At 38.2% G+C, this 22,453-nt stretch overlaps 3 protein-coding genes across 4 annotated transcripts in view; 2 read left to right on the top strand and 1 right to left on the bottom strand.

Annotated features, from left to right (window-relative positions):
- Positions 1 to 1,457: 1,457 nt before the first annotated feature.
- Positions 1,458 to 8,953, top strand: slc26a1 (solute carrier family 26 member 1). 2 transcript variants are annotated; one of them, XM_036587550.1, is made up of 3 exons: positions 1,458 to 1,834; positions 5,438 to 6,085; positions 6,172 to 8,953. In XM_036587550.1, the coding sequence occupies exons 2-3, from the start codon at positions 5,465 to 5,467 to the stop codon at positions 7,681 to 7,683; spliced, it is 2,133 nt and encodes a 710-aa protein (XP_036443443.1). In that variant the 5' UTR covers positions 1,458 to 1,834; positions 5,438 to 5,464; the 3' UTR covers positions 7,684 to 8,953. The 2 variants fall into 2 exon arrangements, with proteins under 2 accessions (XP_036443443.1, XP_036443442.1); XM_036587549.1 differs by lacking the exon at positions 1,458 to 1,834 and adding an exon at positions 3,364 to 3,555.
- Positions 8,954 to 10,760: 1,807 nt separating this feature from the next.
- Positions 10,761 to 17,114, top strand: zgc:86764 (uncharacterized protein LOC797431 homolog). The gene is given in 15 exon segments (XM_036589110.1): positions 10,761 to 10,915; positions 11,824 to 11,956; positions 12,036 to 12,158; positions 12,241 to 12,474; positions 12,656 to 12,826; positions 13,408 to 13,557; positions 13,661 to 13,811; positions 13,935 to 14,071; positions 14,197 to 14,277; positions 14,279 to 14,293; positions 14,978 to 15,124; positions 15,810 to 15,905; positions 15,997 to 16,101; positions 16,436 to 16,534; positions 16,718 to 17,114. Coding segments are annotated over 15 exon segments (1,725 nt in total). The 5' UTR covers positions 10,761 to 10,898; the 3' UTR covers positions 16,784 to 17,114.
- Positions 17,115 to 18,166: 1,052 nt separating this feature from the next.
- Positions 18,167 to 22,453, bottom strand: part of si:dkey-247m21.3 (5-hydroxytryptamine receptor 4) — a 38,039-nt gene continuing 33,752 nt past the window's right edge. Inside the window, exons 8-9 of the mRNA XM_036589123.1 lie at positions 20,666 to 20,746; positions 18,167 to 19,096 (exon numbers count right to left, since the gene is read on the bottom strand). Of these exons, the coding sequence (XP_036445016.1) occupies positions 19,003 to 19,096; positions 20,666 to 20,746 (175 nt within the window). The 3' untranslated portion in view covers positions 18,167 to 19,002. The remainder of the gene's footprint in view (positions 19,097 to 20,665; positions 20,747 to 22,453) is intronic.

Genomic DNA, 22,453 nt, shown 5'->3' with positions numbered 1-22,453 from the left:
TTAAAATGGCGTATAGGCTATAGGACAGATGGTGGAAAAACTAAGGAAATGCTAACACGGTTGCTATTTATATTTAGTGTTTGTATACATAATGCTTTATTTGCACAGCATAAATACTTAAGGTAAATGCTGTGAAGTCATTTTTTGTACAACACCGTGAAAATTAGGGGTGCTACAGACCTTTTACCCATACTGCAGAGTTTGATGTTCTAACTAACCAAGATAAAGTCTCCTCTCAAATTAAATGTCTAAATCCTGCTCCCTCTGGTGGTGGCCTAATTCATCATCAGTCAACAAAGGTTTGGGGATCCCTGGTCAAATAACATATTGATTTTATAGGTGAATTTTTTTTTCACTATATGTATATTTCACAAATCAGCAAAACATGCAATTGGACTGATGGTGTTCAGACTTCTGCATATGACTGTATGAATATGCCTGCATAAACTGAACATGGGTGTATTCTGCAATAATAAAAGAACATGAACATATAAACATATTTATATCACTCAGGAGTGATTCTTAGCACATACATGTTGGATTTGTGCCAAAAATGAAAATAAGTATACAGTGGCTGACACTGTTCATTTTGTTAATTACTTGCCTTGGTCCATCCTTGATATGCTTGAAGTCACTGATTCTTATCAGCTAACCCTTGCACTTAGACACAAATTCACTACTTACTCATAAAACAATAAGTAACCATACTTACTGTAGTGGAGAACTTCCCATGAAGTAAACAAAACATTAACAACTTTGTTTTGGTTTCTCAGAACATAACACCAAAGCATTTTGTTTGTCTTTCACTCTTGTCTTTAACTCCTTTCAAAGGAGATAGTTGACATCAAAATTATAATAATAATCATAATTGACCTGTTTGAACAGCATATGCTGAACAGCAATGGGCTAAAACTCTAAATGTTAACTGGGACATGGACTCTCAAACATGAGATGTGACACATGACATTCCCAGACACATCCCTGAAATACGTGACTTGGTCAGTTGCTTGACTGAACATGTGTAAACATTTATATGTAAACTGGTTGGCCCTGAGGTTAATATGTACGTTACAACGTGAGCTGCTGTGTGCTGATACATCCGGAGGCCTGACAGTAGCATGCCTGAACAAACTATATGTCTTTATTACTAGTTAATGCTGACACTGAAAAGAAACACAATAAACAGTTTGCATGACTTAACTAATATTAAAAGGAATAATCACAAAAGCACAGGTCTGAAATTCCTAATGTGCTTAATTTCTATTCTAGGTCATTTCTATTGTGCTTAATGTGATATGTTTTTGGACAAAATATTGTCTCATCATCGCTTTAGTAACAGTATGCAAATAGGCAAAATGTAGGACAGCCTTCCTTACAGATGCCACAGACAAAAGACACTAGTTTGTATTTCAAGGACTGCACAAGCATGTCTTTCAACGACGCAGCTGAGCAAGGCAGTACCATCTATATAAACCTTCATGCAATCGGCCACTAATTTTATTCAGCTATATCAAGCAGCACATTCAGTCTTATAAAACAAATTCAATTTTATTAGAGATATTCATTCATTTACATTCAGATGCTCTCAGTCATGACTGAGGGAGGCACTGTTTCCATGGTGATAAGACAGATAGCCCATAACTCCCCTCCCCCCTCTCTATCCATCTGTCCCGGATTGGCTGTTGAGGTGGAGAGCTCAGTAAGAAGCGACATTTTTTTCCCATCATTCCTTTCCCCATTCAAAGCAAGCTAGCAGAGCTGCACACCAGGAAATCCAGCGAGCAAGGCATGGCAAATGTATTCTCCACTGCACTTACTCGCTCCTATGATGAGGGTGAGTTGCTCTTTCTGTCTCATGATATTCTGGCCCCTTAAAAGCAGGCTTTGTGAATGAGGGATTCCCATCTATTTGCAGGCACTTAAAGAGTCTTAAATCAGATCAGAGATTAGCTATTTGGATAAAAACATCGATCTAACGCTTGCTTGTCTTAATCTTTATAGATCTATTCATAGTTTGTTATTATTATGTTGTTTATGAATTCCAAAACACTGTACAACTTGTGATAAGTGATTTGGGGCATTATGCCAGTTCCCACATGTTATCCAAACTAAGGCAAAATGCCTAAACATACAGCTTACAAAGAAGATAAGGTTCATCATTTTCCCAGAAATCATGTTTAGATAATCTGTAATTCTCTCATAGATTCTTGCATGAAGACACCAGCCCTATCTCGAATTAGAACAGTAATATCAGATAAAATAATTCTCTGAATTGACAGCGTACACAGTGACTCTAAGTTATTATGCAGGAATATTTTTCAGTTTCCAGTCCTCCACTAACAGACAATTGAGGCCTTCATGTGGAACAAAACCAGAGCTCATTCTGCAGTAAATACAGTAACAGACTAGCATAAGTCGTTATCCATTTGTCCCACTCCAATTCACAGAAAAATACCTGGAACAAATCCAACAACGTCCCTGATGCATAAATCATGCACTAAAAGCATCTCATGACAACTTACTTGATAAATTACATCATATCAACAAATACAAAAACTCATGTCTTAAATGAACTCTCTTCATTGAAAGCACAAATCTGTGAAGGCCCCCTGCAGAATAAAAACACATAAGACTCAATTCTTTAATGTGGTCATGCTGAAGCATGCATGTAAAATCTATTTTTACACTCTCATATAGTGGTGTCACTGACTCAGATCACACCAGTGATCACAAGACACAGACCAGTTTCAGCCAATTTCAATCTGCCTTGGTTTCAGCAACCTTGCAGAAAACTCTGATGTGATTCCCATAATAACACATTGGGAACACATGTTTTCTACCCTTGAGACAGTAATTAACTTGACATAATCATGACCATAATTTTGTAGAAATAAAAACTCATTTTAAATTTGAGAACCAAAAGTAGTGATAGGACAGCAGAAGTCTAATAAAATCAATGACGCTTCTTAATCTGAGGGCATGGACATAGAAATGTTTTGTAAGCCATGAGGAGAAGTGGTTAATAAGTAGTTTGAACTTACATGCACGTAAGCTTAAATAGCTGGTTTGAAAGAGTTGAACAGCAGGTTATGAGAGCAATACGTGAGACACGCGAGCCAGATGCTGACATTTGGTGGCTCTTCAGGTGACTTACGCAGCGGAAAGAACACAGCTTGAATAGACACCCCACGCTTGAGAGCAGTCAGTACGAAATGGACTGCACCCTTTGCCCTGATCCTGCTGATGTTGCTCAATGGAGGACTTGACAACCTACTATAACTATGTTCAACCCTGTAAAGAGACAACAGCCCCACCCATTGTGTTTTCAGCCTATAAAAACTGGCAATATCTGACAAGGGACTGCCTTTATGTTTTTGCATCATTTGCCAACAGGCTTGAACTCTAAGGGTTTCTAAGGCATAGGCTGAGCAAGGTGACAAGGAACATGTTCATGTGAAAAAGAGAGTGTAGGGTTTTTCCTTTTTTTGGATGAATATAAGTTGTTTTGTACACCTTTAAAGAATTTGAGGACTTCGCTCAACTCGTATTCTCTGGGTGAGTGACTTTCTTGTGTAGATTTCTTACACTTTCATGTTGTGCTTTTGCAGATAAGAAAGAAACTTTAGCTAGAAGCATACTACAACATGTCTCAAGAAAAGTCGTAAACAGTCTTGGTGGGGATTTTAGCGCAAGAGTCATCACCTACCTAGTTCTGTATTAACTGTAACTGATACAAACCTTCAAGCTGGACCAGAATCAGGCATGCTGTAGCTGGGGCTATTGGTGACAGATGCACTAGCCGTTTAGTTTTTAACTTACAAAGATGGATTAGGTGAGCAATGTATCGACAAGAGAGTAACTTTGTAACATGTTAATTATCCTAGTTGCCCTAAAATGCACTTAGCATTACTTGAAATGTTCTCCAGATATTATCTGTGTGCTGCAAACCCATCTGAAAAGGATTTTTTTAAACAATTAAAATAGACATTTACGACAGCCTAATTTATATTTAGTACAACCACATATAGTTTTGTAGTCCATATAAGCTTCAAAGTGCAAGAGTTGACTTCAGGCTATCTTTACTTGCAGGAAGGAAGCACAAATCAAAACCGATCTGTTTGCTTTAATGACATTAAGATAGGTTAACGTAATGTGACTTCACACTTTGTTTACTCTTTACTACTTGAGGGTGTTTTAGGGAATCAACTGAACTTCTATCGTAATTACACTTCTAAATGCTCAAAGTGAAACACGTTTTCTCCCTGTATACAGTTACGTGCAAATGTTTGACCACCACTGGTCAAACTGCATGTTATATTGATTTTCTAAGTGAAAATAAGTCATCCTCTACATATTTAAATACTTTTCTGCTAATTTTAGTGCACAATTTAAATTTATTGGTTTAAACATGTTGGACAAAAAACAAAGCAGAAAATATAAAATGTGACAGCTTTTGCACAATCCACATTTTATGGTTTATTTTTACCTAATATGTTAAATTTAGCAAATAGTAACACAGTAATTGTGCATTAAAATGTATTAGTGTGTACTTCTTTTCACTTAGAAAATCAACAAAACATAATTTGACCAGGGCTGCTCAAACTTTTGCATACAACTGTATAATACAAGGAGGCGTGGGTATTGTGGGTTGGTGTAATATTTGCTTTAGTAAAAATGTAACTTTGTACTGATATCTTTTCTGAACAGTAAGGTTAATTAGTAAATATTTTCCTCACCCGTTATAAATGGCACCATAAAATAGGATTATTAATTTGTGCTGATCTCTATAAAGTCTGCTATACATACCCTGGATACAATGTCAGGTCAATAAATCACAACCAAGGTCAATAATAAATGAACAGGCACGGTGTTAGGCCAAGCCTCTGTTGCCTGGACCTACTTAATATCCACCCATCATAAAATAAAAGCTGATAAATAAAGTAAATTTAATTTAGAAAAAATAAGTTACTCTCAACAGCTGCAGAGATCAAATTTTAAGAGATTTTACTGCATGAAAGGGTTTTGAACAGCTGTTGATTTACCCATGTGAACGAACTGATCATAATGCCCCCTCTTATAAGTAATTTCTTATTTAGTTTGTGCCCACCACTCAGTGTGGCCATAAGCCAGCAGCTCCTCAATAACCTACTGAGAGGGAATATCTGCAGGCTCACCTCCACATCACTAAGCAACTACAAGCAGGTGTCTACAATGCTACAAGTTCTGTATTTTGTATGTTCTTTAGGGAATGCTAAGTTTCAGTATGCAGTCTTCGAGCACTCCGCTTGAAGAAGCAACCCAATCAATAAACTAGATAGGGCATGGGGCAGATTTTTAGGCCAGCTTTTTCAACAGGGGTCTGTTTCATGAGTACCTTTTGATACTGATAAAAGATTTAGTTGATCACCAATACCCTTCTGCCTTTTTCACCTTTTAGCCGACAGGATAACAGCTTCATCAGTACATGGATACATCATCATTACAAGACATGGAGGCTGCAAAATCTCCACCCATGATCTCCTTGGAACGCAAGGCTCGGCCAAAGAAAGGACCAGCAGAGATCTTTAAGACCAAACTGCGCCGTCAACTTTCTTGTTCGGTGCCCAAAGTAAAGAGCACACTAACAGACTTCTTCCCTGTGGTGCTCTGGTTGCCAAAGTATAAGATAAAGGAATATGGATGGGGTGATCTGATGTCAGGGCTCATAGTGGGGATAATTTTGGTCCCTCAAGCCATTGCTTACTGCCTGCTGGCAGGCCTAGAACCCATTTATGGTTTATATACATCCTTTTTTGGAAATATCATCTACTTTATCTTAGGCACATCCAGGCATGTATCTGTGGGTATCTTCAGTCTCATGAGTTTAATGGTGGGGCAGGTTGTAGATCGAGAAGTCTATCTGGCAGGTTTTGATTTGAGTGATGAGAGTAAGCAAAGCTCCTTGGACAGTGAATGGAACATCACTGAAGACTACAGCAAAACTGCAATTAATCTCACCATAAAGGCCTTCAGTATGGAGTGTGGAAAAGAATGCTATGCTATCAGTATTGCAACTGCATTAACATTCCTTGCTGGAGTTTACCAGGTACCTCCTCCTTTCATTACACAAATTCCAAGTTCTAAAAATAACTGTTTACTGTGAAATCCTAATATGCTACATTTTCTCTCCAGGTACTAATGGCTGTGTTTAGGATGGGTTTTGTCTCTGTTTACCTATCTGCGCCAATGCTGGATGGCTTTGCCACTGGTGCCTCATGTACCATCCTAACAGTGCAGGTTAAGTATCTACTGGGCCTCAAAATCCCTCGCCACCAGGGCTATGGAACAGTGGTGGTGACTTGGATCAACATTTTTAAGAACATACACAACACCAACTTCTGTGATATGATCACAAGTGCTATTTGTGTTGCTGTGCTAGTAGGAGGGAAAGAGCTCCAGGAACGGTACAAGAATCGTCTGAAAATGCCACTGCCCACAGAACTTGTAGTAGTGGCAGTAGCTACCATAGTGTCCCATTTTGCTGATCTCAATGGACACTACAGCTCTAGTATTTCAGGTGCCATTCCAACTGGTTTCATACCCCCACAGGTCCCAAATTTTGAACTGATGCCTAGGCTAGCAGTTGATGCCATTCCACTGGCTGTGATCAGTTTCGCCTTTACCGTTTCCCTGTCGGAGATGTTTGCTAAAAAGAATGGATACACAGTTAGGCCAAACCAGGAGATGTTGGCGATTGGTTTTTGTAACATTATTCCATCCTTCTTCCACTGCTTCACCACAAGTGCTGCTCTGGCCAAAACTATGGTGAAAGACTCAACAGGTTGCCAAACACAAGTCTCTAGTGTAGTAAGCGCCTTTGTAGTGCTCTTGGTCCTTTTATTTTTAGCCCCATTTTTCTACTCCCTGCAGAAGTGTGTCCTTGCCTGCATCATTATTGTCAGCCTGAGAGGCGCCCTACGGAAATTCAGAGACTTTCCCAGGCTTTGGCGTCTCAGCAAGATTGATGCAATTGTCTGGATGGTGACCATGTCTTCAGTTGCTTTGATCAGTGTGGAGATTGGACTACTGATTGGGGTAGTCTTTTCTATGATTTGTGTTGTGGCTCAAACCCAGTACCCCAAGGTTTCACTACTGGGTCAAATCGAGAACACTAATCACTATGAGGACATGGGCGACTACAACAACCTTTTGAGCATTTCCAAAGTAAAAATTTTCCGCTTTCAGGCTCCCCTTTACTATGCCAATAAAGACTTTTTCTTAAAGTCATTATACAAAGCAATTGGACTTGAGCCATTCCTTGAAATAACTCGGAGGAGAAAACTAGAGAAAAAAGCAAAAGAAAGAGCTGCAAAGAAGCCTGATGAAGATAATGGTGATGTAAGTATAGGTCTAATAGCTAATGAGCTGGATTTCCATACCATAATCTTGGACTGTTCCTCCATGTCCTTCATTGACACTACAGGAATTACCACCTTAAAAGGACTGTTGAAAGAATATAAAGAGGTTGGTATAAATGTAATCCTAGCTTGCTGCAACACAAAGGTCATAGATTCTTTGAGACGAGGTTCTTTCTTTGGTTCTAATGATAAAGAAATGTATACAATGTCATTTCACACTGTTCATAGTGCAGTTTCTTTTGCCATTGATGATGCTGCAGCTTCAGTTAATGCTTCATCTGTGTAATCTGTCTGTAACCTGATTTAAATAGATCGAGAAATAGATAAAGAAATAGATAAAAATCTAACAATCTGAAACAGTTATCAAATACACACAAAAATATCCCAACTATATTCCCAATAATGTTACTGACCCATACTACCATTAGCCTACAGTGAGGGGAAACAAGCATTCAGACACTTTTCTTTTTGTTATGTAATATACTTCCTGTGCATATGTTCACTGCAAATTTACACACATGGTGTCGTTTGACTTGTACCTATGAACGAAAATTAAGAAGTTTGTTTTTATGGTAAGAAGTAATTAGCTTCTTGAAGCATTGTGGTTCAATTTTGGCCCATTCCTCTTGGCAACCCGTTTTCAATTCTTAGAGGTTATGAGAGTCCTTCTGATAACCGTTTCTTTGCAGATGAAATTAAATTCTCCTCTATTATGTCCCAGTACATCACTCCATTCATGTTTTCTTCTATGACATGCTCCATACTTTACTGAAGCTGTGGTGTTCTTGGTATCAAATGTGCAGCCCTCCTTTCTAGCAACATGACAAACTGAATTATTGCCAAAGAGTACATTGTTCCAAGGGAGTTCTGATTTGTCTAAACATCAGTGTGCATATTTTAGACATGGATCTCGAAGCTCCCTTTTTCACAGAGTCCTGCAAGACTTTTGGAGTGTTCCTTCCTTATCTATATTTGATGTTGATATATGCACTGAAAGTATATTAAGTAACAAAAACAAGAGTGTCTAAATACTTGTTTCCACTATGCTTTTAGAAACTAAACATTTTTATATACAGCAAATAATTTACTACAGCAGAAGGAAACCTTCACAGCATAAATAAGCCCAACACTGTAACAATTTCTCAACACTGTAACAATTTCTACCGATTAGATTTTTTTCTTACTTTTTACTGCAAGGAGAGATGTGACTGTGGTCACTGTATGTACGTAACCTATTGTATTGTATATGCCTAATGTGAATCCATTTTTGTATTATTGAAAAGGAAAGATCTTTCTTTTTGTATGATTTTTATTTGATATCTGTCTAATGGCAAATAATACTTAGTAGAAACTGTGACTGATGATCTAGTTTATGACTCAGAATAACCATTATTCTCTGCTGATGAAATCAAGATCTAATAGAATTCCTGTCTGTTCGTTCAACTGTTAACAGATGTTTTTGATATTATTTAGTGATGTCTGCATAGTTTGTTCTTTGGAGTGTCCAATAAAAAAATCTCCTCTTTTTACACTGATAATAAACAAAGGCAACAATGGATTGCTGGAGATTGTCATTCTGTAAAGTTATAAGGTTATTAAACAGCCTATGCTCATTCTTAGTTAAAATTCTAAATTATATTACTCCAGTATATTGCACCCCTTTTTATATCTAGGGCCTTAAAAGGGATTCACACCCACAAAGCCCATAGGATTCATTTCCCTCTCTAGTGAGGAAGTAGGGTAGTAACTGTTTCAAACACAGCACAGTCACTTTACTTTAGCAAACGACATAGAATAGACAAGGATAGAACCATTCTTTTGCACACTACAAGCACAATCAATGAGACTGGCTCTTCTAAGTTGATTCATAGAAAATGCACTGGATGAAAATGCAGTTATACATAACTTATGACAGCTAGCAACTGGGAAGATTATGCAAAGCCAGGACTGGGAGTTGAAAACAAAAACAATTACACTACGCTTTTCAGCTGAGCCACTAGCTATTATAGGCTTGCACATACCTTGTAGTAGTGATGTACCATACAATACTTACACCAACAAAGACAGAAGGGAAATGGAGCTGATGTCAAATCAGATCACTGACCCTAATATTTAGAGCGCACTGGATTCCTCACTTCTTGTACAAACCTGTGAAGGAACAGACAGTGACACTTTTGTAGTGCTCAGCAGTTTGTCCATTTTAACAAGTGAAATAATGTTATGGGTAATAAGTAGTCTACAAGCAAGCAGTCATACTGCACTGACTGAACCACAAAAACACGTCTGCAAGATATTGTGGAGCCTAGCCAACATAATTGTTTTGCCTACCAAACAATGAAATCAAAACAACTTTTGACTCAGCAGTGGAGAACATTATTTGCACCATGCGCAAGTTCATTTAAAACACAGTGCAAACCTGCTTTAAAAAAACAGAGTCAGAGGCAGACAGTGGTATAGTGATACAGACTGCTAAAGGCCAAGAAGGGTTATGTCACAGCAATGCTTATTCACATCTTTATTAACAACTGTGGTCACTTGCATAAAAGATCTTAAGCAAATATTGGCCATACTGTGTCCCTTTTCCTTAAGTGAGCTGTGTAAAATGGTTAAGTGGAATGTGAAAAATATCCATAACTGTAAAAGTTTTGGACTCTCTGTTTCAGCCCCTTAGGTTTTACAACTTGAAATGTATCCCTTAAGCGTTTAACAAAAATACTTAAGATATATTGTTTATGTATTCACTGGCCAGTATAGCAAAGTTTACATTAGCCTGTTTAAAACTCAAGGTCCCTTAACTAGAGTTGCCACCCACCCAGAATAATTTTCCTGGATTGTGGTTGTCATTATTACAGTCCTATCCACAAAATGTCACCAAAACTTATGAAATGTAATTCTACTTTTTTAAATCTAATCAAATCATCTCTATACAAAGAGTAAGTATAATTGGTTCAGATTAAACAGAGTTTAGGGACAGCCGTTTTCTAAAGGTGCACTATTAGTGAAATGTTTAGCCGTTAGCCACCACTGCAACGCGCTAGCTTAATAAGATCAGGTTCTGTAGGCTAGTCGAACTGAAATGTTTCTAGCAATAATCAAGCCACTGGTCGAATGTCCAGGTATTTTACTGGGCTGAGGTGGCAACTCTGCCCTTATCACTGTAATAAGAGGAGAAACGGTAGTTACTTGTAGCTCAAATGACAAAACACGTCTAGCACAAAGCAACAACAACTGATTATACGTGCCACAGACAGCCTGAACATGCGCCTCTGCTCAGTAACAATGCCTCTGGAACTACCCAGTAGGCGGCAGTAATATGGCCTGCTGAGCTCAGCCTCTCAGGAAGCCCTAAGGAAGAGACAAAATTCAAATTTTAGCGGTAGCGTTAGTGTGTGTTGTTCGGCTTGGGGTGGAGGTAGACACAACCCTTCAAACACTCATTTCCTTCGGTTGGTTTTGTGCACAGGAAAAAATATAGGTGTCGTGAACACCTAACATAAAATAATGGGCAGCCGAAGAAGGTGAGTTTTTGCCTCGACATGCGACAGGAACACCGTATTAAGTTAGAATATAACTTACCATCAGCAAAATTGCGGCGAGCCATCAGCTAACGTTAACGTAACGTACCAGTCTGGTTAGGTAGCTCTAGTCGAGTTTGCTGGCAGTGTTTTTTATTTATTTATTTTATTTTTTTATTTTATTTATTTTATTTTATTTTTGTTGCTAGCTGTTATTCAGAGTTTTTTTTCCCACACGGAATTTGAAAAGAACTATAGCAGTTAACTTGCTCCTGTATTTCGACAGTTTTCGAGTTTGTGTGTTCATCGCTCCGTGTTGTGGTAAAATTGAATTTCAGTTAACGCAAACTGTTCGTTCATGTTTTGAGTTTGTTTGAACGTTACACGTTCGCGCGCACGAGACGTTTGTTTGTTTGTGTGTTGGTTGGTTGGTTGGTTTAGTGAGAACATAATGCTACTCTGTCCGAAATAACATTGAGGGATTATTAGCCCTTTTATGTCAAACAAGTAAATGTAGCTAACTACAATTATTAAAAATGCTGATTGGTTAATGGTAATTTTATGTAGTTCCACCTTGGATGAACTTCCAAGTTAGTTCCCATTTTAATGTCTTCTTGCAAGTTTTTTTACGATTGGATATTTTGCTATTTAAAAGTCAGCAGTTCCATGGCTATGTTAGCTAGTTACTGAATTTAATATGATGAATTAAGTGGCAAAACTCAGCCATATGTATTGATTGATTTTTGAAAAATTCCTTCACATTTCATCTAAGGCAAATTCAGAACATATGGGCAAAATGTAACATTTCACACATTAGCTATGGTCCATTAATAGGTGAATGAACTTTGGTAGTCACCTGATGGGCTAAATTGCTATCTAAAAAATAAAAACAGGTTCATTTTAACATGCAGTGAAGCCATGGCCTCTTCACTTGTGACTGGGATAAACCATGCTATGGCGAGGCTGGTGGACATATGGGACAGTATCGGCATCATGGAGGATCAGAGGATTGAACGAATGCAGACCGTAAAGAAATACATTGAGGTGAGCTGCAGCGTTTATGCGTGTTTTCTTCTTGCACTTTTGTTTTCTCCATTTCACATTCCAAAAATGTTCCACACAGGACCTTTTGACAGACATGATCACCGAAGAGGAATCCCTGAGGCATCGTATCAAAACCAGTATCATCACTACTCAGAAGCAGTTGGAGACACTGTGTCTTGAGTTGTCTGTGGAACCATATAAAGTAAGATTAGTGCCTTTGATCCGTAAGGTCTCTGTCTTACCATTGCAAAACAGTATATGATAGCTGAATTCACACTTCACAGGTAGAGGAAGACCTGACAGTCCTGCAGATGGAGAAGAACCTCCGCTGTCGTTTGGAGGTGCTCCTCAAGGAGAAGAATGAGCGGATGAAGGAGCTGAATGGCTTGAGGCAGCAGGATGAGGAGCTATGTGTGACACTATGTGCTACACCGTACTACATTCCCAGTGGCAGCATGCCCTCGCGCACACAGCTCCAAGAGCTCAAAGAGCATATAAAGAAACTGACCGAAGAGAAGGTAACAAGCAGTTATGGTGAGACTCTTCTCTCTGGCTTCTAGCTATGTTTGTTCTTTCCTTCGCCTCTTCTTCTTTTGCTCCTCTAGGGGTTTGGAAAACTTTGAGCTTGAGTAATCATCACTCACCACAGGATCTTGATTATTAATCACTGCTGTTGCACCGTCCCATCTGTTGGTGCAGGAGAGCAGGGTGAAGGTGTTCTCTGGGCTCAGGGAGGACATCAGGAGCCTGATGGATGAGATGGGCCATGAGCCTGAAACCAGCTTGGAGAGAGAGTCTGTGTGCTCTGATACGGACATCTTCCTACTTACACACGAGAACATCAAAGCTCTGAAGCTGCTGCTCAGTCAGGTGTTAAAGTGTGCACTTTTTAGTGTGTACAGAATCTTTTATCAGGGGTGGGCAATATGACATATTTATTGTTGTTGTGATAAATTACATCACTATGTTTTTCTGAGCATATCATGCATATTATCAGATCTTGATCAATGCTATTTCATTGCAAAGAGATCATAATTAGTTCTATTTAATTAGTCCTGGATTCAGTGCAGTTCCGTATATATAACATTACATAAAAATAATTACTTGGCACTGGTAGTCAGTCCCAAAAAGAATTGATTCCTTGATTCCAAGCATTTGGGAATCAAGTCGACTCCAAAGCTTTGGACTCATTCGGCTCAGATTTGCCCGCACCAGCACACACATGGAGTGTGAGATATCCTACTGTCACTGGCTAGACAGCTTGTCTGAAAAATACATCCTTCCACAACTCGCACATCAGCAGTCTAGTATTTTTGCCGTATCGCCCACCCCTACTTTAATCTTTTCATGCTTTCAGTTTTTGTTGTAGTAATTACATATTTTAAGCACTTCAAAGTGCCTGACATGATTGTATGTAATCTTTCTAATTCTGCATCTTTTTCCCTGTGTAGCTAGAAATGAAGAAGGAATCCCTTATTTTAACTCGGGACAAGCTCAAAGATCGAGCCATGAGCCTGTGGAATCGCCTGAGTTGTCCAGAACAGGAAGCTGCAGAATTCAAACAGGAAGCACTGAATACACTTTCTGATGAAATTAGAAGGGTAGAAACTTTAAAAAGGCTTCAGTCCACTATCTGTAATCAGTTTTTAAACAGGATGATGACTCATGGGTTTATCTTTTGCACTAAACACAGTGTCTTTGCAGTGGCAGAACGTTGTGGATCGTCTGGAGGTCCTCCAGAGGGCCAAGTTGGAAGAGGTGATAGACAAAGTACGACAGGAGCTTGTGATCCTCTGGGACAAATGTATGTTTGGACCAGAGCAAAGAGAAGCTTTCGGTGCCCACTTCTGTGATAGTAAGTTTTATTATTAGGGCATATTAGGATTGTGTCTGAGAATTGATTCATCCCAAAGTCTCAGAAGTTTCGTGGAGCAGGTTCTGATTCTTTTCACTCTTTTGGTCTTGTACTCTTATTCAGATAATTATACTGAGGAGCTGCTCTCTCTGCATGACCGTGAGCTGCTGAAGGTGAAGGAGTTTTATGAGACAGCACGTCCATTACTGGAAAGCATTGAAAAATGGGAAAAACACTGGGCTCTCTTCCAGGACTTTGAGGTGCTCACAGAAAACATTCCATAAAATGTCTGTTAACCATGTTGCTATAGTTCAAGTATTTAACCGACCTTTGCCATTTTCTTATGAGTATGTAAAGTGTTGTATTTGTGTGCTGTTTCATGCAGAGGAAGGCTGCAGATCCGAACCGTTTCTCCAACAGAGGAGGTGCTTTATTGAAGGAAAGCAAGGACAGGGCCAAAGTGCAGAAAATTGCTTCCCAAGGTACTCTGTAGTATTCTGTAGCACTAGAGGTGTAAGAATGCGTTGGTCTGAATGTAGTAATTCAGTTACATCAGTTTTGGAATCTTAGAGTTAGGGATTATTGCTGATGTACATATCTGCCATGCATATATGCATTTTTTTTCTACATTTTTTGAAAGGATGTCTGTGTTAGCCTTAGGAGGAAGTGTTACATAGTTAGAAATGCAATGAAATAATTAGTGTTTTAGTGCAGCAGCACAGTGTCATGGTCTAATGGTACAAAAGTGATTTTAATATTATTGTGCATCCCTAACTGTAAGACATTACAATGATGCTCAATACAGCATGCTCTCATTTCTTGGCCCTTTTTTGTTTGTGTTTGTTTCATGACTGTGTAAATAGTTTCTGCTGTCATACTTGTGTTTAGGGTATTTTGTAAATACAATTCAGAATTGTACCAAATAATCAAATCATGGTTCAAACCTCCATGATGAACTGAATCGTGGTCTAAAAATCTTAGTTAAATCATTGTGGGATCAGAGATTTACACTCCTCTCTAGCATGACCTGTTAATAGAAAGGCCTAAATTGCTGCAAGAAGGGAAACATGGACCAGACATCACATGACTACCCATGTGTGGTTCAGGTATGATTGTACTGTTAGTGTCTGCAGTACAGTAGTAATTGTATGTATGTGCACATGCAGCTTGAAGAGGAGCTGAAAGCACGTGTAGAGGCTTGGGAGAAGAATCAAGGCTCCTCCTTTCTAATGAAAGGACAGAGGATCATGGAGTACATTTCCAAGCAATGGGAAGAACATCGCGTACAGAAAGACAAGGAGAAGAACGAACGCGTGAGTTCTGTAGGTTTTTTCTATTGTTATTTTATTTATTTATTTTTTTTTAAATAAACGCCTTACATGGTTCCTGCTGATCCTTCAAGGTCCTGAAAAATAGAGGCATTGAATTCTAAGATGACGCCTAAACAATGTTGAAAAACATCATTTTGCATATTAAAATCGTTCAGAAAAGTCCGCCAGCCAAAAACATCCACTTGTGGTCAGAAACGGACCAATGAGGGTGTAGGGCTAGAGGTCCTGTTCACTACCATTCATAATTTTGGAATCACTTAGCATATTTTTAATATGCGTAACTTATCTTATTATAATAACTTATCTTATTATAATTTATTATAACTTAATTCTATACTTTCTAATTTTCTCAGTCATTTTAGGCTTCATCATTCTGGACTTATCAAACATTTGATTTTTATTTACAGGCCCTGCTATGTATTTGAAATCTAAAAAGTTGCACAGTACTAGCAGATCTGCATATATCCACTGTTAATTTTCATCCAATCTGTTTGAATAAAATAGATATTAATATGTGCCGTTTTGAGTTGTTCTTCCTTTTATGAAATCTTTAATGTATTAAAGCGTTGATTTTTTTTTTCATTTTTAAAAATTGTGTATCACTAAAATATAATTTTGCTACACAAGGAGCCTTGAAATAATATGATTTACCTTTGCTGAATTACAGATGTCCAAGAAAGCAGACACCTCTCAGTTTAAAACCCCCATTAAGAGGCCCCATGGACAAGCGAATAGTGGTGTGACCCCCAGCAAGATAAGGAAGGTACTGCAAGTAAACAGTCGTCTAAAGTTAGTTGTTTAATGTTGATCATAAACCCTTCCCTCATCCAATTCCTCATTCATTTCCTGTTAAGACGCCTAATCAGGCTGCACTCCGCACCACTACAATGAGCAGCAGCACCAGCAGTGTGTCCAGCACCTTCCTGTGTGTGCCCGGCAAGCCTCCACTCTCAGCCAAGGTAAAACCGCTACTAAAATGTCTGCTCTCTTTGTGAATTGGTTCTATTTCATACTGATCTGTAATGTGGAGTGGAAATGTTGTTCATAATATTAAGCACTTCCTTTGACTAACACTAGAGGGCACTATTGCCCAAGAATAAGAATGCATAAATGTGACCTAGCAGCTGTTCAAGTTCACATAATGGTCAGCTCACTAGTGACTGCTGGATGTCATTAGACAAGGAGCGGATGCTAAAAACACTGTTCATTTTGCTTGTCTGGTTTATGCTTTCATTGTTAAGAGGTTTATTGATCCAGTAAGACTCATTTGTTTGTTCTTCTTTGGTCCACCAGAGGACTAAGACTTTTGAGACTTGTCCAGGCCCCCGAACACCACTGCAGGAGTTCAACACGGATAAAAAGCCCGTCCCCATCAGCTACTCAGATTTTACAGTAAATAAAATTCAGTGCATTTCATAAGAAAGCAGTTTTGATTAATTATGATAAAACCACCTTAAAAATATTCATTTTTTTGTCTCTTACATTGAGAACATTATGTACTTTACAGTAGCAGTTATCTTGGTGGAGGTGTTTAAATGTTCTAATTTACACCATGTATATGAATTCCTCCCACAGAATGAGCTCTCCAGAAAGGCCAGTCACGATGCTGTTCTGAACTCCACTGTTAAAGACATGCTGTGATTTGTCTTCAAACTGTGGATAATTTTGTCCCCCCCCTCCCCCCCCCGCCCCCATGTCACGGGTCATACATAGGTCAATATCATGTGCAGCTACAGATGGAGTGGCATTGAATATTTCAGGGTGATTTTATGTACTTTTGGTGCAATGTTATTTTAAAGAGCTTAAGCATTTGTTGTATATGCAGTTTTATCTATACTTTTTTTATCTGGTTTGTACAATACTATTCTTTTGTAGGGGCATGCAAATATGATACATTTCAAATATTTTGTGCTAAACAATTTTGAAGCTGTATCTTTTCTGTTGAAAGCCAAATAAATATCTGAAATTCTAACACTTGTGTATGAGTTGACTCAGTCCATATGATCTTAGTTTAGTTGGTGGACATGGATACGCTAGGTAGTGTATCTTTTGCCTTACACAGTACTGGGCAAAAGTCAAAGCCCACTGCTTCATTTATTTAAATAACAATCGAAATGGTAATACAGTACAGGTAATGAATTTTTTAGGGTCAAGAAAAAGAAGCAGGAATTGTATATTTAACAGGACACAAAAGCCTCCAACACTAAGTGCGATACCAAATCTCAGTATTTTAATTTATCCATTTTTGTAAACATTTTGTGTAAAAAGTAATTTTTTATGGGCAGATAACTCTTAACAGGAATTACTTGGATTGTGAGAATCAGAAAATGCAACCAACTTCTAAGACTGAACTTTTGTGGCGTGGAAAAATATCAGATTTCTGTGAAAAATTGAAAGCAACTCTCCTGAAAAGAATGGAAGACAAAGAGTGGACACTACATAATTAAAACTATACCTTTTTGTGTGTTTTTTCCCCTGATACTGAAATATGAATAGCCTTTACTTTTTGACTGGAAATGAAATAAATGGCAGGGGGGTCTCTGAGTCTCACAGTGCTGTAAGGTTGGTTGGCAGAGAGTAAATGATCTATTTGTTTAGTGTGGGTGCGGATACCTCCAGTTATTTTACCTGTAGTCTGCCCGAGTCTACATTTTCCTTCCATAGTACTCCGTATACTTTGTATTTTAATTGTGATTGGGGTCTTTGATAGCTGTAAGCTGCTTTCTGAATGGTGCATCTGTAATTGGCTCATGTGGGCACAATGGTATAATGGTTTGGGCACTGTGTGTATTCAGGGCAATATGGAGCATTATGTAATTAACAGTTCATCATTCGGCTGTCTCCTCTGAACATCTAGCTGTCTAGGGAACATAATGAGGAGAAGAATGGTATATTAGTCAATCAAGGCGGGTTTGTGTAATGAATGTCACTAATTTCATTGGAGCAGTGAATAGATACAATACTGAGCACATTTTTCTCTTTCTTCCTTTCTGTTTTTTTTTTAATAAAACTTGGCCACAGCTACCAGATCTGTCCCACAGATAACATTAAACAGTATTTCAACACATAGATCAAAGAGAATACAAGAATGTATAATAAGAAATGTCACATAGTGACAGGTGTCATTGCTCCTCATTTTAGAAGCCGAATCTACACATTGTAAAATAAATAAAGCAGGAAAATAATGTCATGAACAAAGTACATCTACCCCAGACTGATCTTCAACTGAAAGTTATACCATTAACAATGGAAGTAAAACTAAAAAAATTTAATGACTTAAGCAGCTCTAAGTTATATTTTTATTACTTGCACATACTGTCGGCCTGTGCTGGTCTTACAGCGAGCCACATGGCTCGCCATGACATTGCAATAGGAAGTAGGAAACAGGTGAGATACACACTTGTCAGCATTTACAAAGTTTACAGTCTTGGGCAGATGCACTGTGCTGAACTGGATGAAATGCCAGTTACACAAATGAAAAATGGAGTGGCGAGAGCACCTCATGACCTCTTGAAAATATGTTTGGTCAAGAAGGTCAAGAGGTCAAAAAAAAGCTTTTTTTCTTTGAAGCATCCACTCCATTGTCCTCTGGCACTCGGTTTTGTTCCTCTGTGTATTGAGCTTCACTCGCATTCCTGAAGGCTAATTATTTTCTACATTCTATTGTACCTGCTTTAACCTTTTGTGTCTATACATGATCTCAGCGAGGCTTCTTCACAAGGTTCGTGCCTGCGATAGGTAAAATCCACGGCCATTAGAGCATTCATTTGTGTCTCATTTGAAGACGTGTCTTCCACCCACGGGTTGATGCTTGTTCATTGTAACAGCTTGTTGCCATCTGTAGGTCTGTCTTCTCTTTGCTATAAAACACCAGCAGAATCCTGCGATCCCTGTTCACTAGGCAGGATTCGTTTGCCATTGTCACTGTAGCTTCGGTTAGGAAGAAATGATAATCTGTGGAGAAACAATACTGATATTAGTGCTAGAGGTGCAAACAATAATGTGCCAACAGACACCATACACTTAATATCAAGAAATCACAATAGACAGTGATTTGAATGAGATGCAAAAGAGTGAACATGCAATCCAATTCAAGTAATGTGAGGAAGACGTAGAAGAACATGCAGAGAATGTAGTATTGAGTCCCACAAAATTCTCTGTCAGACATGCCAGAATAACGAAATCTAGAGTGTGCAATTCCGAACATAAAAAGGGTGACAGACCATACACGACACAAATATTATCTTCGGACAAGAGATTTTGCCAAAAAACGCACAATGAGCTGACGTATAACAGACATAATTACAAGGAAAAAAAATCTTAAAGGGCCCATATCATGGATAACTTTTCTCACTTTTTAAAATAAGAGTCTGATGGGCTGTAAACATTGTTAAATATTCAAAATATACCATTCACTCCCCAGCCCACCAGCCCATATAATATAAACACTCCCCAAACAAATTACATGTTGTGTTGATCTAACATGAATTAACACATCCTCATTTATTTATTTATTCATTTATTTGAGCTTAATGTTGGAAAAATATAGAATGTGATATACATTTTTCACAGGCACATTTTATATTTTTTCCCAACATTTGCAGAAGTGTGTTCTCTGTAGAGGATATGTTCACTTATTTTCACTTAGAAAATCAACAAAACATGTTATTTCACCAGGGGCACCCAAACTTTTGTATATGACTGTAAGAAAATTCAAACCACAAAAACAAAGGCAACAAAAACACAAAGCCTGTTTTGAATTCATAATTTTTATGATGTCGCAACACGTACACACCATTGCTGTTGGGACAAACCATTCTACCTCCATTTTTGTCATTTTTCTTTTTTTTTTTTGCGCATGTGAAAAGAACAGCTGTCCTTTATTTTGTGTTACAATTTTATGATGAATGGACCAAAAAAAAGCTCCAAAATCACTTGGCTCCATTAACTTCCATTCAAAGTTAAGATGATTTCCTTCTCCTGTAAAGTTGTCATTTTGTAGAGACAAGGTTTGTCAGAAAAAGCAATGACATGCACACCTATTCAATGTACAACGGTTTAGCCCTGCCCATTCACATTCAGTGTTTCAGTCCAGCCTGCTTTTTGAATGAGGTGCAATGAATATTTACATATATCAGTTTTAAAGCACAGTAATAGAAGCAGCCTATTTAATTGTAAGGGATAAAGACAGGTTTTAAAATGAAACAAATAAATCATGACAGTTTTTTGTACACAAAACTGCACAAAAGATGCAAGTAGACCTCAGGGGAAAAAAAACATTAGAAAAATGTAGGATATGGCCCCTTTAAATAACAAAATCTCTCCTAGTATGGAACGTCAACATAGCCCACATGGATGACCAGTGGGGGCTTTTCTTGAAGCAAGATTTCTCAGATTTCAGACTTACAGGAACATCCCTTCTTTGGTACTGTATCATAACTGAGAAATTCCTCTTCAGGAAATACCTCATATCACAGTCATCAAGACGACAAATTTAGCCACAACATAATCATGGTGCAGTACCTAGGTTGATGGGCCTGTCCATTGAATCTGTGTCTCAGGAGCTCCTGCAGAGCTGGTGAGGGAACCTCAATACAAGTGCTCCTGATCAACAACACAAAATACAACAGATAATCCTAGTTATGTTAACACCAACACTTAACCCTAAGTGAAACTAAGTTAACACATCCTGTACAGGGAACACACTTCTGCACATTTTAATGCACAATTACTTTTTATTTGCTGAACTGAACATATTGGGGGAAAAAAAAACATTAAATGTGTTTTGTGCAATAGTTATTGAACATTTTATGTTTTATTTTTTCCAATATGTTCAATAGAAATTGTGCACAAACATTTGCAGAAAAAATCCATATTTAAGTGTGTTCTCAGTAGAGGATGTATTAACTTTGTTTTCACTTAGAAAACCAACTAAACATGTCATTTGACCACAGATATTCAAGCTTTTGCATGCAACCGTATATGCGTAAGGTATACTTTATCTACAACCAACACAAAAAGAAGGCAGTGGTATTAATCTGGCTGGAAAAAACAGTATGCAAGAGAGAACTGTAAGCAGAAGTCATCTAAATTTGGCCAGAGAGACACGTACGCTGCTCCTTATCAGTTTCATCAACACATCTGCTTTTCTTTGCTCTACTCCACATTTGCCTTTTTGGCTGGAAACATTTTTTTTTTCCCTCCAGTAACCCGACAGCAGCTAAAAAGTCCTGCCATATTATGAAAATAGATCTGACCTACTCTGGGTCCCAGTGTGGAAGGAGTGCAATATTTTTTTTTTCTGGAAACCAAATTAATTATAACGTATCTGAACGCAATAAAGCCACACACGCAGCATAACAGATCATTCAGAGATAACATTCCGAGAGAGAGTCATCTCAACTGAAGCTCATGACTCTGATCCAAAACCATTAAACACAGTTTATCCTTGTTCAGGAAAAACATTATGCAAGAGCGTTCACAGACTTGCATGAGAGAACCATTTTTTTCTTTTTTCTTCTATCATTTTCAATGGAACGCTCCACTTCCTGCCTTAATGTCTGTGCCTGTTTCAATGAGATAGCCTAGAATTACTGCAATGCTCTGAAAAGTCCAGATGAAGATACTTCTAGTAGAAAGAGTTTTGGTCCAATTAAAGCATTACATCAAACAAATACAGCAATTCTTCAGTGTTTCCAATGAATACGACCAATAGAAATACCTTCTGGCTGCGATTAACAACTCTAAGCAGTGCTAAGGTTTTCTCCACTCCACCTGAAAGTAATCTTTGCTCCATTGCTTTTGATCCATTCCGGCTTTTTTCTCCTTCACAGGCAGGGGTTAATTCTAGAGACTTTCTTTAGAGTTATAGTATTGGAACAGTTTTATGGTGGACTTAAATTTCATACTGCAGTCTGGAAGTTAAGCCCGCTTGAATTACTGAAGGAACCTGATACTAAAACATCATCAGTCATGGAGCATCAGAATGTGGTGCAGAAACTCTAAAAGTATCACTTCGTGTGTAATATCTCAGCGCTCGCTGCTGAACCTCAGCAGACCTTTGACACACACTGCACAGCTTCAGCCGGTCAGACTTGACACAGTTCATTCTTACAATAACTTACAGCAGCTTGTTCCACATTACATTCCTTCATTATCTGTTCTACACTGTTAAAATTAAAAGTGGAGCTCTGCCATAGCAGAACAACATTTGGTTCCCTTTATAAAACTCCAGGGAACCTAAAGTCATATTTTCTTCCTCAGTAGGTTGTTCTTGTGGACACACAATATACATGTACATTACTTTCCAAA

Source organism: Colossoma macropomum, unplaced genomic scaffold, assembly GCF_904425465.1.
Source record: "Colossoma macropomum unplaced genomic scaffold, Colossoma_macropomum, whole genome shotgun sequence".
Classification (NCBI taxonomy): domain Eukaryota; kingdom Metazoa; phylum Chordata; class Actinopteri; order Characiformes; family Serrasalmidae; genus Colossoma; species Colossoma macropomum.
The sequence above is the reverse complement of the archived record's forward strand: the minus strand, read 5'-3'. Positions and strand labels throughout refer to the sequence as shown.

Bases quoted from the DNA above. Each gene is read 5' to 3' on its own strand.
- slc26a1 (XM_036587550.1), top strand. From the start codon at position 5,465: ATGGATACATCATCATTACAAGACATGGAGGCTGCAAAATCTCCACCC. The intron at 6,086-6,171 runs GTACCTCCTCCT...TTTTCTCTCCAG, and splicing joins TCCTTGCTGGAGTTTACCAG to GTACTAATGGCTGTGTTTAG.